Here is a 17,569-nt window from a genome sequence, read left to right on the forward strand (position 1 = left end):
AGCTGGGCGCCAACAGCCTAGCTCAGGGGAACCAAATATATGTGTCCTGAAACAATTCTACCCTCCATTACCTAAAAGCCTAGAAGCAAAAGAAGAAGTGAATTGGGCAAGTCTGCCGAAATCTTAATTACCCAGGCCAGCCTGAGCCCTGGGCCCCCGTACCCTAGGAGTAAGGGGGGGGGGTCAGGGGGTGGAGGCTTGATGAGCCTGGGGAGGTAGGTGGCGGGGCTGTCACGTAGGGCAGGGCAGGGCCTGGGCAGCTTTCCAAGGAGGGTGAGTCACCCTGAGCAGGGTGGGAACAGGCTTGGGAGGGGAGGAAAGGGGAGGGGAGGCGGGGCGGCCTTACGCCGGGAGGATGGGGCGGGTATAAAAGCCCCACCCAGCCCAGCCGGGCAGCTCGGCTTCTGGGGAGGCTCTCAACGCTAGGCGCCCGGCCCAGGTAAGTGGGGCGCGGCCCAGTCGCCCGCTATGGCCTCGGGGTTGCGGTGTTGAACGGGAAGCCGACAGGCTCCGGCAATGGGGACCCTGGGAGGCACGGAGAAGGACCCACCCCACTGGGCGATCTGCAGGTCCTGCAGTAGAGTTGCAAAGTTTCCCGCGTGGGGTCGTGACACGTCTCTTTGCATACCACGCCTGGGGGGTGTAGGGCAGAGGTGGTGGGGGACCGTGATTCCCCTTGCTGTCCTCTGGGAAGCCGGGAGACCCTGTGTGGGACGGAGAGTCGGGAGATGCGGCATTCCAGACGTGCTAGGTGCCAGTAGGGGACTGGGTGTGGCCGCTGGGGAGCCTGCGGCCCAGCAGTGAAGTCTGTGGACTTTCCCCCTCCGCTTTCTGCACTGCGTTTTCTCACTCTGAACCATAACTCCTGCAATTTCAGGTGAATTTCCTTGCAGCTGACAAACGTACTTTTGTGAAGTCGGGGTACAGGGGGGGTCCCGGGGGCACCTGAACTTCAAGTCTTGAGTATCGTGTCCTCCTTTACCCATAAAACAATCTCAGTTCAGTCTTTGTCACAAACTCTAGATTGTCTGGTAAGACAGCGACCCCAGATTTCATTCTTTCTTTGGAGTTTGCCTCTCTCTGGAACGTGTGCAGAAGGAAGTGTCCCCGGGTGGTTCCGTAGGGAAAGTTGCCTTGGCTGCACTGATGCCACGGTGAGTCAATTGACAGGATCTATCGAAAAGGGCGTGGCTCCTGGGCTGCCGGTTCCAATGCTGGCCCGGAGGGCTGCGGTTCCAAAAGTTTCTTTATCTGTAAAAGTGGTTTCCGAACTCTTGTTCTTAGCGCCACCCACACTGAGTTATTGAAGGTTTCCGAAAACAAGTTCATTCAAAAAGAGATAGTAAAGCACACTGAACACACAGCGTCGTGCAAATGAAAAAAAATACAAAAACAAAAAAACCCCTGCCAGTTGAGACATAGTGGTAATCTCCACACTCAGGAGACTGAGGCAGCAAGATCCTGAGTTTGAATCCAACTGAGCTACACAGTGAGACCACTGTCTCAAAAAAACCAGAAGCTGATGATCTAGCTCATTTGTAGAGCGCCCTAGTAGGGCACACAAGATCCGGTCTTCATTCCCAGAACCGGAGTTACTCATTTGTGTAGTAATTTGCCATATTCAGCCTCAGCCCTTAACAACAACCATAAACTCTTGGGATCTAAGGTCCTCGACCTGTAACTCAGGGACATTATTAGGTGAGTATACAACTTGAACGGGGAAGCCACTCCCCTACCACCACTCCCTCAAGAACTCTGTAGAAGGTGTTTGGAATCCCAAACTAGCACCAAAAAAGAAAAAAAATGTTAATTTGCACTGTATCTGAGTGCTGCCTAGTGGCAGGGGAGCAGGATACAAGATGGGAAGGCGAGGAGTGGTCTGTGGGTAGGAAGACTAAGTCACTGGTGTCGTTTTCAGGTTTCTTCCCCTTAGTTTTGATGATAGTCTTGATTAAATCGTGTTAATTGAAAACGTGTGTCTGCCTCTTCTCCGATTTCTTTCCCCTGCTTGTTCCCTTGCCGTGTTCCGTTGGCTTTGGAGACTTGTGCCGTCCTTCTCCACACCCACTTCTTCCTCATTTCGGCAGTGCCCTGCCCAAACTTGTGGATCTGAGTCAGGGAACTTGAAGATGGCAGATGAGACCAGGGCAGAGCCCTGTCTCTTTCACTGGGTCCACAGCTTACCTGAAGTCCAAGGGTTTCTCTAGAAGTGCCCATGGCCTCTGCTGCGGCAGGGGCAACCCCCTAGGCACATCTTTCTGTTGAGGGTTTCCTGTTTGGTGTGGTAAAGTTCAGGAAGTTTTGCTAACGCTTACAGCTTACAGCTTTAGCTGAGAGCTTGGGTTTGGACTGGTGTCTCAATGTTTCACATCCTGTGTCTTTGAGCTATTAAAGCCCCCCTATTGATTAGCATTAGATATGCATGCAGTCTTGGTCATTGGCTTCCTGGCTAAGTTCTGATTTAAGTAGTTTTCCTGGCAAGGCAGGCACTCTCCCAAATTGCTATTGATTTTTGAGGACTGTGGTTTCTCCCTGCAACTTCGGGCCTGGATTAATGTGTGTGAGGGCTGATGGGAACTTTTGCTTTAACTCCTGGCTTGGGCAAAGTGCTGGGACCTGTTTCATCGGGGGGAGAGTGGGTATGTTACAAAGGGAATCCCAGGCACTATGGGCTGCTTTAAACATCCATTTGTCTTATGAACAAACTCTGTTAGGTGCCCACTGTGTCCCAGTTCCAGTTATGGTACTGAAGACACGGCAGCGGACTAGACACACATCTACTTGTGTGTGCATTCTCTGTGCGCTTGCACACACACACACACACACACACACACACCTTGCTTTTGAGATTTTGAATCTATTGGGGAAAGAGAAAAAGATAAGTGAAGTAGTTGTAGAGATAGAGATAGCAATTGGATTTGACATTTTATGCTTTCCTAAACTAATACTCGCCAGCCCGACTGGGTCTCCTGTCCCCACTTCTACACAGCTGTTTCTCAGACCTGGACATGAAGCTGAGCTCATCCCAAAGAAGTGTCTAAATCAACTGAATTTAACCTGTCCTGCAGAATCGACTGTGAGACTTGAGTTGAAATTGGTTCTTTTTCTACACCTACAATTAATCCCCCAAGTCACACCCTCCTCTAGCTGTGGGCCTGCCACCAGAAAGGAAATTCCAGTCCTTAACAGAAATTCTTTCCACCCATTTGCAGTCTGGCATGGTTTTCCTTTTGTTACAAGAGGCAGCCCCCATCTATGTCACTGAGGGGACTCATGATTCTGGGTGGTTCCACTGACGTGATCTCCAGATGTTCCCTAATGGGTGCACATTGACTCTTTTAAGTCATCTGAGCTCAGATCTTCTTAGGGTATCCATTTGCAGCACCTAAGCTGTCTGAGTTCAAATCCCAGACTTGAAGTGGACACTGTAACCACAGGGAGTGGCCATGACACGGAACCATTTGTACATGCCCTTTGTCTCCTGGCCACACCCAGAGGACACTCACAGCTCAGAGGAGTTACAAGGTTCTCCTGTCTCCCTCAGGTTACCTCTTTGCTGCCTGGCTCTCTGCTTGTTCCTGTGTGTGTTCTGGTTCCCATGCTGTCCTGTGGCAGAGCTACGGCCATAGCATCCAGATACCGTGGAGATGGGCTGGGTACCAGCTGCTTATCACTAATGGGAAGAGGCTGGCCTGACATGATCTGCCAGGCTGTCTGAAAATGTTCAGAGGCTGGGAGTGGGAGCTCCCAAGTCTGAATGGGTGGAAGTGGGCCTGGATTTTTTTTAAAACATTCAGTTTTTAGGTAAAGAGGGGAAGTTGAGAAAGGAGACCCTGTTGGAAAAGAACAACGCAGACTTAAACCAGAAAGAATCAGTGTGTGAACCATTCAACTTGCCATTGAGCTACCTACTATAGTTCAGGTACTGTCGGACCTCCGAGTCAGGACAGAAGAATAAGTCACAAGTCCCATGGCTGGACGGTGTGGAAGGCGTCCTCCAAGCTCTCTACTCTGGTATTTCACAAATGCTGAAAGACTAGCAGGAGGTCTGGGCAAGGAGGGTGATCGAAAAAGCTGCTCTCCCCTATGATTCCCTAGAGTTTACAGTCTCTCTTAGATGCCCACTGATATCGCGTGCTCCTAGGAGAGGAGCAGGTAGTCCTGAGCATCTGAGAGAAGAGTCAGTGGTCTCGCCTGACTTAGGTGGAGAGAGCATGTGTGAGTGTGCGTTTGTGCTCCTGTGCAGACAGTATTGAAGACGGGTGGTGTGGCTCAGTGGCTAGAGTGCTTGCCGACGTATACAAGGCTCGGATTCTATCCTCAGCACCGTATTAAATTGGGAGGCAGGAGGATCTGAAGTTGAAGATCATCCTTGGCTAGAAAACTTGGCTAGAAAGCTAGCCCATGCTAAATGAGAACCCCTGTCTGAAGACAAGAGAAGGGGAGGGAGGAGGAGGGAGAGAGAGAAGCAACAGACTTAAACCAGGAGGTCGGTTCAGAGTGTGGGACAGTGTCTCAAACTTGGACTTTTCTTGTTCTGGCAGCTGAGCCCAGTTGGAAGCCTACTATGTGGGCCATAAGACACTGAAATTGAATTATAGATGCTCAGGCTGCATTTCCCAATGCCGAGCGTGTCTCATGCCAAATGACATCATTCTTCCACACTAGTCTCTTTCCACCCACTCCAAGTCTATCAAGAGGGCCTCCCAAAGCAAGAAGTGGCAGTATCTGTAGCTAGCAAACAAATATTGATTCAGATCCCACAGCCAGAGGGACAGGCTAGAGCAAGCGCTGCAGGGGCCTCTTGCTGAGGCCACGGGGTGGGGCGGGCGGAATTCCAGGAATCCTGGGGCTTAACTTGGCCCTGTGAGTCAAGCATTAATCAGAACCATAAAGCTAAGGGGGAAAGTATGCGCCTTCAAGAAGGTTCTGTTAACTAAAGATGATTTAGAGGGTTAGAGGGTGAGGTCCAGTGGGAACTCCCTTTCCCATCATTCTTGCTTTTTATTATTATTTATTTAAAATCCTAGTGTGGTTTGTACACCGTGGTGTCCAGGAACTACAATAAGAGAGTAAAGACTGTGGTGGGGAAACCCAGTCCTCCACATTCCCACCCCCACCCATTTTGACTAAAAATCTAGGTTTGGAGTCATTCCCATCCCCATTGATTCATCGTGGTTGCTAGGCATCTGTTTTGGGGTAACCCAACAACATGCTGTGTCTTGTTAACGCTGGCCAAATGGGTGTGTCTCTGAAACTGCTGGGTCGGAGTCCCTGCAGACCAGCCAAGTCCCAACAAGCTCTGGGGTTTTTCCGTGCAAACGAATATCTGGGCTTTCTGGAACTAGCACTTTTTAACTCGGCGAAGTGTATTTTTGCTGTTTACAGCATTGCCTGTGAGATGCTTCCTCGGAGCTTTTTGCAGACTTGTGTTTCACTTTCCTTTTTACAGAATAAAGGTTAAAAAACAACTTTATTTGTACTTTTGGCTCATTGCCGCAACTTGGTTTTTTTTTTTTTTTTTTTTTTTGAAACAGAACAATAAAATGTAGTAGGATCTAGTTATTTTTATTTTTTTTAAGACAAAACTACAGTTTATTTGTAAAACAGATTATCTGTTCCATGTAAGTGACTCCACAGATTCCTTCACTGCCAAGCTTTGTCCCCGGAGAGTGTGGTGCGGGCAGGGTAAGTCTCACTGATAGTTTCCAAGGCCACGGGAGACAGTCTGTTCCCTTCATTTAGGGAGGAGCTGGGGCAGTCCCTGTTTTCCTGCCACTGGCAGGTGCTACTTCAGACTGGCTGAAGGAGGGTATGGCTTTCAGAGTCTCCTTGGATTGGACTGGTTTGTTTTTCTTAAACAGAAACACCTGCCTGAGAAAGAGCCCTTTTCTCCGTGGAGCCAGGGCCCAGCCCGCCATGGGAGCCAAGGCCCTGGCATAGAGTGTTCTCATCAACAGATGGCTTACCTGATAGCTCTTTCTGCTATGCAGGCCGAAACTAGTTGGTCAGCTGGGTGAGGCTGAGGTGCTTGGAAGTGAGATGCAAATCTGGGGAGCAGAGTGTCAAAAAAAGAGAGGGTGGCTCTGCTCTTAAAGGCACCCGGATTTTACATTGTGGGGTTAGGAGTTAGTTTTGTGAAGACCCTCTTACAGGCCATGTCCACTAATTTTTGTTTGGTTGTTTTTTTTTTTTTTTAATTTTTTTCAATCCAGGATCTTATATAGACCAGGCTAGCTTCAAACTCAGTATGTAGCCAAGGATGAACTTCCCATCCTCCCACCTCCACCTCCTAAGAGCTGGGATTACAGGCATGTACCTTCACATGTGGCTTTTGTAGACCTGTTTTTAAGTCTTGTGTTTTGGTGGACAGGTAAATAGGAGTATTGGGTCTAATCACATTCCATCATTTCTGTAGCCAAACTTAACTTGGCAGCATTCATTCAGGTCCTTGGTTTGGGGGGTCACTGCATAGACATGGCTTTCTAACAAACCTGTCCCTTTGTCTTCCTGAGGTCCACTACCCCTGACATGTTCCTCTGACTGATGACTCACCCTCTCTGCCTACACATAGAGGCCTCACCTTTAGGCCCTAGACTGAGCCACTCTGCTTCCTTGATGGTTGCGACATAATAATCTCTCCATTGAAGGGGCACTGGGGCAAGGTCTAAAGAACAAAAGCAGAGAAGTCAAAGGTCCTGGGTTATAGCCCTCCCCTGCTGTGGACCATGGGTAGTCTCTTAAGTGTCTCTTCTCCAAGAGTATTAGTTACTTCTCTGGCGGCTGTGACCAAATACCTAAGGAGGAGCACCTAGAAAGACGAGAGGCCTATTTTAGTGTGCAGTTTAAGTGCACACAGTCCATACTAGCAGGGAAGGCATGGTGACAGGAGTCTGAGGAGGCATCTGGTCACATTACACACACAGTGAGGGAAGCAGAGAGAGAGATGAATGCTGGCTCCCAGCATATGGTCTTTTGTTTTTAATGTGGCCCATGACAAAAGCTCCTGGCATGAGTCTTCCCATTTTAATGACTCTAAACTAGGAAATCCCTCACAGACACACCCAGGGGTGTGTTTCCATGGTAAATCTAAATCCACTCAAGTCAAGGGCAGTTCCATCACAGTGGGAAGCTGCGGCTGAGGATGCTACATCCCTTAAGTCCAGTCTCGGTGCGCCCGTCCTCTGAGTCTGTGGATGACCTGACCATTGCCAGGGTCTGCAAGCCTCACCAGCACTGCAATGGCCTTTTATGACCCCAGATGTCACAGAACACTGACCCATTCTCCTTAGTCAAACTAAAGTTTTAACAGTCGTGGTGAGAGGCGACACTCACTGTTTGTTCTAGCAACTAATCGACGCTCTTCAGAGAAACTGCACAGCTAGAGGGTTGGGTGAAGTGGAGAAGCAAAGGCTATATTTTATTTCTAAGCTAAAATAGGGTCGCCATTAAACTTGCATGAGCTAGGAAATATTTATGGATATGGGCACTTAGATAGTGCTTGTCAGTCTCTATGACTTTGGGGTTATTATGATATTTTTGGTGCAGAAAGGTTGTGATATAAATGGGACTTCTACCAAAAACTGTTTTGAAATGCATGTTTGGAGCCAGAGAGATGGCTGAGAGGCAAAGAGTGCTCAGTGTGCAATAAGAACCGGACTTCAAATCTCAGCCCAAAGGCAGCAAACCAGGTGTCACAGCTCTGAAGGGGGCAGAAATAGGAGGACCTCTGGACTGCTGCCTTTCAGCTCGCTCCAGAAAGTGGAAGCTTCAGGTGCCAGGAGAGAGACCCTGCTTTAAGAGGAGACAATGGAGAGTGGTAGAGGAAGACCCCAGTGTCCTCTTCCCACTTCTCTGGTTGCACACAGATGCATGAACCTTCTAGTACACACACATGCACATACAGCTACATTAGAACACACACACACACACACACACACACAGTCTGTTTGTCTCCTAGTTTGTGGATATATGTATTCCTTTGTATAGGGGTCTGAGACTTGGTAGAGGAAATGCGGCAAAGTATCCTTCCAGCAATGAATCATATGTAACTGTGCTATTTCAATGCTTTTCAAGTGGAGGGCACTCAGTACTGAATGAATAAGGAATTCCTGTCAAAAGGCTGGGGAGGGCTGTGTGGAATGGGGCTCTTCTGACCTTATTGGAGCAATACCAGCGTAGTGGTGACTTGAGGAATGCACAGAGTGCCATGAGATATGGTGAAAGCTGGGTGTGGCAAAACACACCTGTAATCCCAGGCAAGAAGACTGGGAGTTTGAAGCCAGACTGCGTTACATAGTGACATCCTGACTCTCCATTTTATGGTGTTCGTGTGTGTGTATGAGGGTGCAGTTATAGACGCACATATATATATATGTGTGTGTATGCATGAGGGTGCAAATATAGATGAACATGCATATGTGTGTGCGTACATGAGGGTGCAGGTATAGATACACATGCTTATGTATGTGCATGCATGAGGGTACAGGTATAAATGCACATACATATGTGTGTGCATACATAGGGTGCAGGTATGGATGCACATGTATGTGTGTGTATGCATGAGGGTGCACATTCATATGTGTGTGTATGCATGAGGGTGCAGGTATGGATTCACATGTGTGTGTGTGTGTATGCATGAGGGTGCAGGTATGGAGGCACATGTGTGTGTGTGTGTGCGCATGATGGTACAGGTATGGATGCACATACATATGTGTGTGTGTACATATGGAGTTCAGAGTTTGATGTCACTGTTTTCTTCGGTTGTTTTCCACTTTCCTTTACTGAGGCAGGATCTCCTGGAGAAGGAGCTCTCCCGTTCAGCTAGACTAGTGAGCCATCTTAGTCAGAGATCTCCTGTCTCTGCCACTGGAGCACTGAGATTACAGGTGGACTGTCACACCTACCTGACTTTTAGATGGGTGCTAGGGATCTGAACTCTGATCCTTACACCTGTGTGGCCAGAATTTTATCCACTGAGCATCTCTGCAGCTCCATGACACCCTGTTTTAAAGGGAAAGGGGAGGTGGAAGGGGGGGAGTGAGAAGGACAGGAGTCAGAGAGAAAGTAAACCAATTTGCTTGAAGAAAGCAGAGTCAAGGAGCACTTTAAGTACTAATTTTTTTTTGTGGGGGAATGAATAGAAGGAGGTGTGGCTTGGTCCTGATGCTAATCTTTGAAGGCCAGCGCTCAGCTCTTTTGGAGTTAGAGAAAGCTCACTGGCCTTGATTTCTTTCTAACATTTGGCAAGATCAGATGGTGGATTGAGTTGGTAGCAGTAGGGAGGACCAACTTGATGAAAGAACAGATGATTATAAATGCTGGCACAGAAAGCAAGATTTGTGGGGCTTCCAAAAACGTCCCTCTTATTTGTCCTCTGCTTATGTGACGAGGCTGCGGGAGAAGAATTAACAGGAATGGAGGGTGTAAAGTGGTACATCAGATTGTCTTTGATCTGCACAGTACTGCGGGGAGGGCTGCATGTGGGCAACTGTCTGCAAAGCAACGTTCAGAGCTGGGAGACAGCTCAGAAGAACAACTCAATAAAATCTTGCTGTGTGGCTGAAATTGCCTGAACAGCAGAGCTGGGGATGAGCCTCACTGACTATCCATGGACTTGGAGCCACACACACATGGTAGTGGGCACAACTGTGCCACTTGGGTGGTCAGCTGGCAATTTTCATTTGTTTTGTTTTGCTTTGCATTTTAATTCCTTAGTCTGGAAGCCTGTGAGGCAGACGATAACTACTCTTATCTGCTCTGGAAACTCTCGGGCCAAGTGAATCTGATGGGAGCCTTCGGCGGGTTTGGGCCCAGGTAGATTGGAGGGATGCTCGACCAAGGAAGAGGCTAATCTGTCTGAATAGGTGCGGAAAAGGCTTTGGGGCTGAGATTGGACTGTGGACTTCTGTAATTCCTTTAGACCAGCGCCCATATATAGAGTGCTAGTTCCCATACATTCTGTGTCTACATAGAATGTGAGGAGCGTATACAATCTTGAATTTCCTACTGGCCACATTAAACAACAACAAAGGAGATGGTGTAGCAGGTAAAAGGCACTGGCCACCAAGCCTGACGACCTGATTCAGTGCTTGGAACCCACATGATGGGAGGAGAGAGAGAATCAACCTCCATATGTATACCATAGCATGTGCACACACACACACAAGCAAATACATAAATATAAAAATAATAGTAGCAACAGGTGAAGACTGGAGACAACTTGGAAGTGAAGAGTCCTTCTTGTTCTTACTGAGGACCTGAGTTTCGTTCCCAGCACCCACTTCAGTGGTTTACGATTACATGAACTCTCGTTCCGGAGGGATCCAACAACCTCTTCACGCCTCTGTAGGCACCCACACACCACATGCATGCCTTGACAAGTGTGTGTGCGCACAAACACTGGTATACACACACACACACACACAATGCACACTACTCCACCTTTATATCTTCCCGACCTTGGCAACCGTTCACCATCTTGCTGCCTCCATAGAACTGCCTCTTCTAGAATGGCCCGTAACTGGATTCCGCCATGTGCTGCATTCCAGCCCAGCTCCTCTCCCTTAGTAATGTTCATTTAAAGTTCCTCTGTATCTGCCGTTGAGACTGAGAACTTCTTAGCGCTGAATAATAGTCCCTTCCGGGGGAGCACAACAGTGTGCGGACAGAGCAAGACTTTACCATGGAGAATGACATGGGCGTACAGGGGACACACAGGGGATACACAGGACACACAGGAGAAGAGGCAGTGAGGGAGCTGAGGGAGCGGAGGTGACGCAAACATTTTTGATGGCCTGGCTTAAAAGGCTTCGGGGAGAGAGAGGGAGCATGGTGAGCCTCTTGGCAAAACAAAAGTACATCCTGACCGCAAATAAAGGTGACTCTCTCTGCCTGAACTCCCACCTCCCACAGACTAGAATTCACTTAGTTCAAAATATTCCCGTAAGTTGGCACACGGCGGTGTCATAGACTGTCTTCAAAGCAGTTTTATGAAAGCATTTAGGCAAAGCAACCTCCTTGAAGAGAAGAGAGAGCGTAATTCCCACAAGTACCAAGGGCACTGCTAGTACAAATGCTGTTGGCAAGCTTTGGGGAGGTGGCTGGGTGCTGTTTTTCTTTGGGGTGATTATGGAGAATGACCTGTCTTGTCTCAGTAGGAATCACTCTTGGTGGTGGGGGCTGGGATTATGGGGCTATCAATTCCAACAACCTAGTCCGCAAATAGGGAAAGGCCATTCATCAGTCTGGCTCCCCGACTGATAAAATGTATTCCGTGGGAGATGGTGACATTGCAACTGCTCTAAATCTGAAATGCAAGGTCAGCCCTCAACGAGATGTGTCTATGTCGGAAAGTTGGTCTATTTGCATTTTATAAACAGTTTAATAACCTCGCTGCATTGTGTGCACGAGTGTGAATATTCGTGTGCTTGGGTGCATTTGTGTGTGGAGGCCAGAGGTCACCATTAGGTGTCATTTCTCCTCTGGCGGTACCCACCTTGTTTTTTTGTTGAGACAAGAACTCTCATTGGCTTGAGCCTTGTCAATTAGGTTGAGCTGGCTCGCCACTGAGCCCCAGAGATCCACCTGTCTCCTAACCTTTTGGGACTCCTTTAAGGTCCTTGTGCTCAGAAGGCAAGCATGTTATGTTCGAACCCATTACCTAGCCCCAGTACCTCCCGAGTCTCACTGGAGGAAATGGTTAATATTAAAAGCTTTGTTTGGAATCAGGCCAACATGGAGTCACTGCTGATCCCAGCTCATGTCCCTCTTACTATGTGAAGTCACTTGAGAGTGGCACACAAGTAATGACAGTTTTGCCATGCTTATCGCTTTTGATGGAAGAGCCCATTCTCTGTTGGAACGAGTGCTGTTTGCCACAGGAAGCTTTTAGGTTTTGTATTCACAGACCAGACCCACCAGGTCCTGTTTAACCAGAGCAAGAAACAGACCAGTTTAGTAATCCATCTCCAACCTAAGGCACCTGTCTCTAAGCTTTTCTTTTCTCAATGCTAAGCTTGAGAATTGACTGCTGGAGAAAATACTCACTTTACCAGCCTCCGATGCATTAGTCCAAGACCTTGGTGTGATGAGTTGCTGTGTTTCAGGGGAAAGAAAGCTTCCTTTATAAAGACTTCATATTATTTCTTTTTTCAGCTTTTTGTCAAAATGTCTACTGTCCACGAAATCCTGTGCAAGCTCAGCTTGGAGGGTGATGTGAGTATCTAATCTTTCACTTCGTATGATTTTGTAAATTGGACGTCTGTTGAACTGTGCTACGGTCTCCCTGTATACACAAGGAAAATGGGGCCATAATTCAGCCATTATTAGGCGTCTCCCCTGCATCCCGGTTGCTCATTGCTTTAACTGTTACTCATAGTTTCATTTGAAATAAATGTCATGGCGCTAAAACCCTTTCTGGCATCGAATGGGACTTGGACAGCATCATTGAGAAGGAAATGGCTGGAATTGTATTCTGTCAGATTTACTACATGAGTGGTGATTATTGCTTTGGTGACATATGCGTTTTTAATGTCAAGCCTTGAGCTTTTATTTATCTTGAGCTTCAGCTTAGAATTCTTCAACTACAATTGTCAACAAACAGTTCTAGTATCTTTTAGGCTTCTTAGAATATCTGGAATATTCTTCTAGGCAATGGCCTATAGCTGTTATTATTATTACCATCATCATCATTATTGTTACTAACCCCTGAGTCCAATCAGTGCTGCACATATGTGCAGGAGTCATCCACTGGACTATGGATAACCTACTAGTAACCACATCCTCAAAGAAAAGTGATTTTCTCTCAAAGCAACTGCCAACTACAGTACTTCATCAGCTAGGGTGGGGTCTTAGAAGCCTCTACTTTTCTGTTTAATTCAACACTTGGGAAAGCTTTTCTACAAAATAAACCAGAAAGTTTTATTTCCTTTTGGGGCTTTTGTTTGTTTGTTTTTGTTTTGTTTTTCAAGACAGGGCTTCCCTGCGTAACCATTCTGGCTATTCTGGAACTAGCTCTTGTAGACCAGGCTGGCTTCAAACTCAAGGAGATCCTTCTGCCTCTGCCTCCCTAGTGCTGAGGTTAAAGGTGTGCGCCACCACCACCCGGCAACAAAGTATCTTTTTAAAAAGAATAATTATATAACTAATCAAAGGGCTTTGCTGTTGTTTTATTTTGTTTTTCTTTTGTCTATGAGGGAGCTCAGAAATAAAATTTGTCTTTTAAAGAGTCACTCAAAAGACAGGTGACAGCTTGGGTCATGTGTACAAGCCCTTCTTTGTTGTCGGTGGCACCTGCTTTCTTAATGTGCAAATGAAGGGACCTGTTCGAACACAGACTCCATGGAATATTAAAGTCCTTTTGCTGTTTCCTCATTTAATTCTTTCCTTGTCTTGGAACTTGGCCTGCTGTTAAGGGCCTAGACAAGTCTTGCTGTTATATAATTTGTTTCTCCAACAGATTTTATCTAATGCCTTTGATAATTAGATTGTTCTTGATAGCAAGTTTCAGGAGAAGTCGCTATGGCTGTGGCCAGGTTGACAGAGTACAAGCCTAAACTTAGCTTACGTGAAGCCATAGGTTCCGTCCACAGCACTGCAGAAACCACCAGGCATGCACATCTGTAATCTCATCCCTTGGGACATAGAGGCAGGAGGATTAAAATGTCTAAGTCATTTATGGTTATATACCAAGTTTGAGGCTAGCCTGAGATCCTTAAAATAAAAGTTTTGTGAGAGAGCTATTCAGTCAGCTCTTGAAGCTAGTCTACCCTAGGAGTACATGTGAAGAGACTGGGCGAAACTAGAAAATTTCCTATATTGCCCATTACTGTACGGGAAGGAAAGATCACTTTTACCTAATAACTAATTTTCAGACAAATGGACTTTGTAGACACAATTATCCATTTCTTTATGTCTCTAGACTAAACACAAAGCCACACCCACCTTTCTCCCACTCACTGATACGACGACAGCATATCACCTCACCAGTGAGCCATGTGTAATATGGCTCCATTTAACAGTGTCTGACCCTGAACTCAGAGTTCTAGCTTTTCTGGGGGGACACTGGGAGTGTGGATCTCAGTGGCTCCCCTGTGTCACCTCACTAGTAAGGAAACCCAGTGGTGTGGGTGCTGGACTAGCTCAGGAGACCTGCGGGGGAGCAGATCATTGACCTCACCACAGTCAGCTGCTCTGAACTTGGTCATTGTCATGTGTCACCATCACTTGGTGTATGTACCGTGGAGGCTTGATGTGGGGCATTGCAGGCTGGAGAGCCGCTGTGTGGGGGATGCATCAGTGGTGGGTGGTTCAAGACCACCCACCAATCAAAGCCACATTCCTCATACCCATTGTCTGCCCTTCCTTTTGGGGCAGGCTATCCTTCTGAAATAAACATTTCAGGAGAGGAGGGCAGTTAAATGTACAGAAGAGAGGATGGATAGAGAAGTAGGCTGTTATCTTGGGGTGGGAGGGGAGAGGCTCCCATCCATCAGCTCAGGAGAGTGGTAGACTCTGACAGGCATCCAAAGAGGAAAGACTTTAAAAGACAATGAGGGAAATGTGCCAGGCAGAGCAGCAGTAGGCAAGGGCATCCTGGCAAAAGCAGAGGGCAGCACTGAGTAGAAGGGAGAAGAACAGGAACTTGTCACAGTAGAGGATGTGGGCCAGCCGGCACCCACCTCGGTGCCACAAAGTAGCCACAGGACAGGCACAAGGAAGATCCCTTCCCTTGCACAGCCCACAGAGGCGTGGGGGTGAGCATGGCTCATTAGCTTGTTTGTTTGTTTTTATTCTGGGGTTCCGGCCTCATGTATCCCAGGCTAGCCTGAAACTTGCCATGTAGCTGAGAATAACTTCCTATTCTCCTGCCTCCACCTTCTCAGGGCTAGGATTATCATTCCCCGCTCCTATACTGCTGGGGATCAAACTCAGGACTTCATGCATCTGGGGCAAGCACTCTGCCAACCTAGCCACGCTCCCAACTCTGGATTCACTGTCTGGAGGGTTGGAACCTGGGCAGCACAGGCCTGTGGTAACGCGGGGCGGCGCGCGTTTCTCTTTCAGACATTTCCACAGTTTTATCTTAGCTCAGGTTCTTGCTAGACCAGGTTCTTTCTCTTCAGAAACTTGAATGGATGCTGGTGTCAGAGCCCTAGCTTGGTGCCCTATGCTTTGAAGATCTCGCTACGAGTAAGATGCAGAGTAGAAGCACGGTATGGTCTAAACCAGCGGAGCCTTTGAAGAACAGCTCCTGTGGAAACAAGTGAAAACTCTCTCTTTTTTGATATGGGCTCGGGTCGCTGAAACTGGACTCAAACTCCTACTGCAGCTGAGGATGATTTTGAACTTCTGCTCCTCCTACCTCTATCTCCAGGGTGTTAGGATTATAGGTGTAGGCTGCCAAGCCCAGGTTATATGGTGGTGGGAGAGGAAAGTCAGGGCCTGGTCTATGCTAGGCAAATACTCCACCAATTGAGCTCCATCCCCAGTACCAAAATGAACCTGATATTAAAAAACAAAACAAAACAAAACAAAAACAAAAACAAAACATCCAGAGTGTGGTAGCTTGGGCATGTCAACACCCATTCATTTAGCACGAAAGTAGCTAGAATTATTAAGAGAAATGGGGAGTACAGAATCTGGGTTCGGGGTGTTCTTTCACTGAGAGGATCTGTAGTGTGTCATTTGAGTGTGTTTGTGTTTTCTTCTCAGCACTCCACACCCCCAAGTGCCTATGGGTCGGTCAAACCCTATACCAACTTTGATGCCGAGAGGGATGCTCTGAACATCGAGACGGCTGTCAAGACCAAAGGTAGGCCATGCCCCTGTCCTCTCTTTGTCAGGGTGACCTCGAACTCACAGGGTGGTCCAGTCACCGTCACCCGAGATTCCAGCTCCAGAGTATCAGATGCCCTCTGTAGACACCACACTCTCGTGCACCCCCATGCAGGCACCACACTCTTGTGCACCCCCATGCAGGCACCACACTCTCGTGCACCCCCTGCAGGTATCACACTCTTGTGCAACCCCCCCACACAACTAAAAATAAAAATTAAAAAATATTACTACTTTAAAACATGTACACATACACCAAAAAACATACAGTCCACTTTGTTAAAACAATTCCTCTCTCACCATTGGGCTTGTGATTCTTGTGATTCCTCTATAAACCTTTGCAGAAACACCCTAGAGGCTAATAGTTAACTCATTTGACAAAGATAGTGTCCTTTACAAGCCTAGCACAAAGGATGCTTTTTATCCCCGCGTGAGAAAGCTCTCAGCCCACTGGAATGTAAGGATTGCACGGGTGAACTCTCGCCACAGCCGAAACGCTCATGTTAATAAAAACACTTCCAGGCGCTCCGAGTCAGCAGGCCCTGAGGGCTGAGACATGGGTTCCCACATTCCTGTGTGGGCAGGTGTGGCTGACATCACTACCACCATCTTCATCCTGGTCTTCTTCACAAGGGTTTTTTTTTTTTTTTTTTTTTTTTTAGTACTTCTCATGGGCAGATGGTGCATTGGGCCCTACTGGAGCTCCCCACATAGCTGGCCTTCAGATTAACTTTTGAGGCTACGTTGTGCCCTTCCCAGTTTACCTAGGACACCACGGAGGGTTAGCTACCATACTTCCTGTCTGTTGGCCTTGGTTCAGACGTGAATTTGAACACAGTCCTGCCCATCCCCAGCCTGTGTCACAGCACCCAGCTGTTAGGATTAGATTCTTTGTCTTAGGCCATTTCCAGGCATGAAAGCCAGGGTGTGGCCTGATCCTGTTGTCATCCGATAGGCTTCCCAGTTGCGGCCCAGTGTTAGCGAGGGCACCTGTTTCTTCTTCCTTTTACACCCCCCTCCCCCGCCCCCGCATTAGTGCCCAGTGTTGTAGCTGGAACCACTCTTCCACTCGGTTATTTTTGTGTGTGCCTAGTGGTTTTAGTAAATAACCTCCAGGTCTGATGCTATTTACCAGAAAAGACTTAACATGTTTTGCTTTAAATGTACTTTGCAAATGTTTATCAATATTGGTAATTTAATATGCTCGTTTAAACATTCATTCACCTCAAACATGTCAGTTCTGCAGGAAAATGACAATAAAATATAGTATACTATATGTTAGCATGACAGCTACAATTTTTCCTCAAAAAAGGGGGAAAAAGCAAAGGCACTGGTAACTGACTTATGAAATTAGGAATCATTGATTCTTGTGTTTTCGATATATTCTGTTTCTGTGTTTTCTAAATTTTCCATGATGGCCATTCACAGCCTTACTGGAGACAGGCAGCACAAGCTCATTAATAACATGCCCCTGATAGTTTAGATAAGTAACGCCAGGTAATGAGCCAATAGGAATCTGGAGTGATCAGGACACTCCTGAACACCTTTACCTTGGATGCTTCATTGTTTTGACATCAAAGGAAACAGGGTAAACCTTGAATGTTCATAGAAACACAAACCAGGGCTGTCTGCATCCTAGTAACCTTGCACCTGTGGCAGACGGGGTGATCAGGGCTCTTGCAGGCTAGGAGGAGCAGGGACACACTGCCTGGGACTGAACAGTTGCTATTAA

General features: G+C 47.4%; 1 protein-coding gene across 2 annotated transcripts in view; it reads left to right on the top strand.

The window, feature by feature from the left end:
• Window positions 1-348: 348 nt before the first annotated feature.
• Anxa2 (annexin A2) overlaps window positions 349-17,569 on the top strand; it is a 39,907-nt gene continuing 22,686 nt past the window's right edge. The window contains exons 1-3 of one of the 2 annotated variants that reach the window (XM_038324054.1): window positions 349-439; window positions 12,157-12,216; window positions 15,715-15,814. In XM_038324054.1, the coding sequence (XP_038179982.1) occupies window positions 12,169-12,216; window positions 15,715-15,814 (148 nt within the window). In that variant the 5' untranslated portion in view covers window positions 349-439; window positions 12,157-12,168. Of the gene's footprint in view, window positions 440-5,536; window positions 5,689-12,156; window positions 12,217-15,714; window positions 15,815-17,569 lie in introns of those variants that run through there. The other variant, XM_038324055.1, reaches the window with a different exon arrangement.

The sequence above is a fragment of the Arvicola amphibius genome, chromosome 3 (genome assembly GCF_903992535.2).
Source record: "Arvicola amphibius chromosome 3, mArvAmp1.2, whole genome shotgun sequence".
NCBI lineage: Eukaryota > Metazoa > Chordata > Mammalia > Rodentia > Cricetidae > Arvicola > Arvicola amphibius.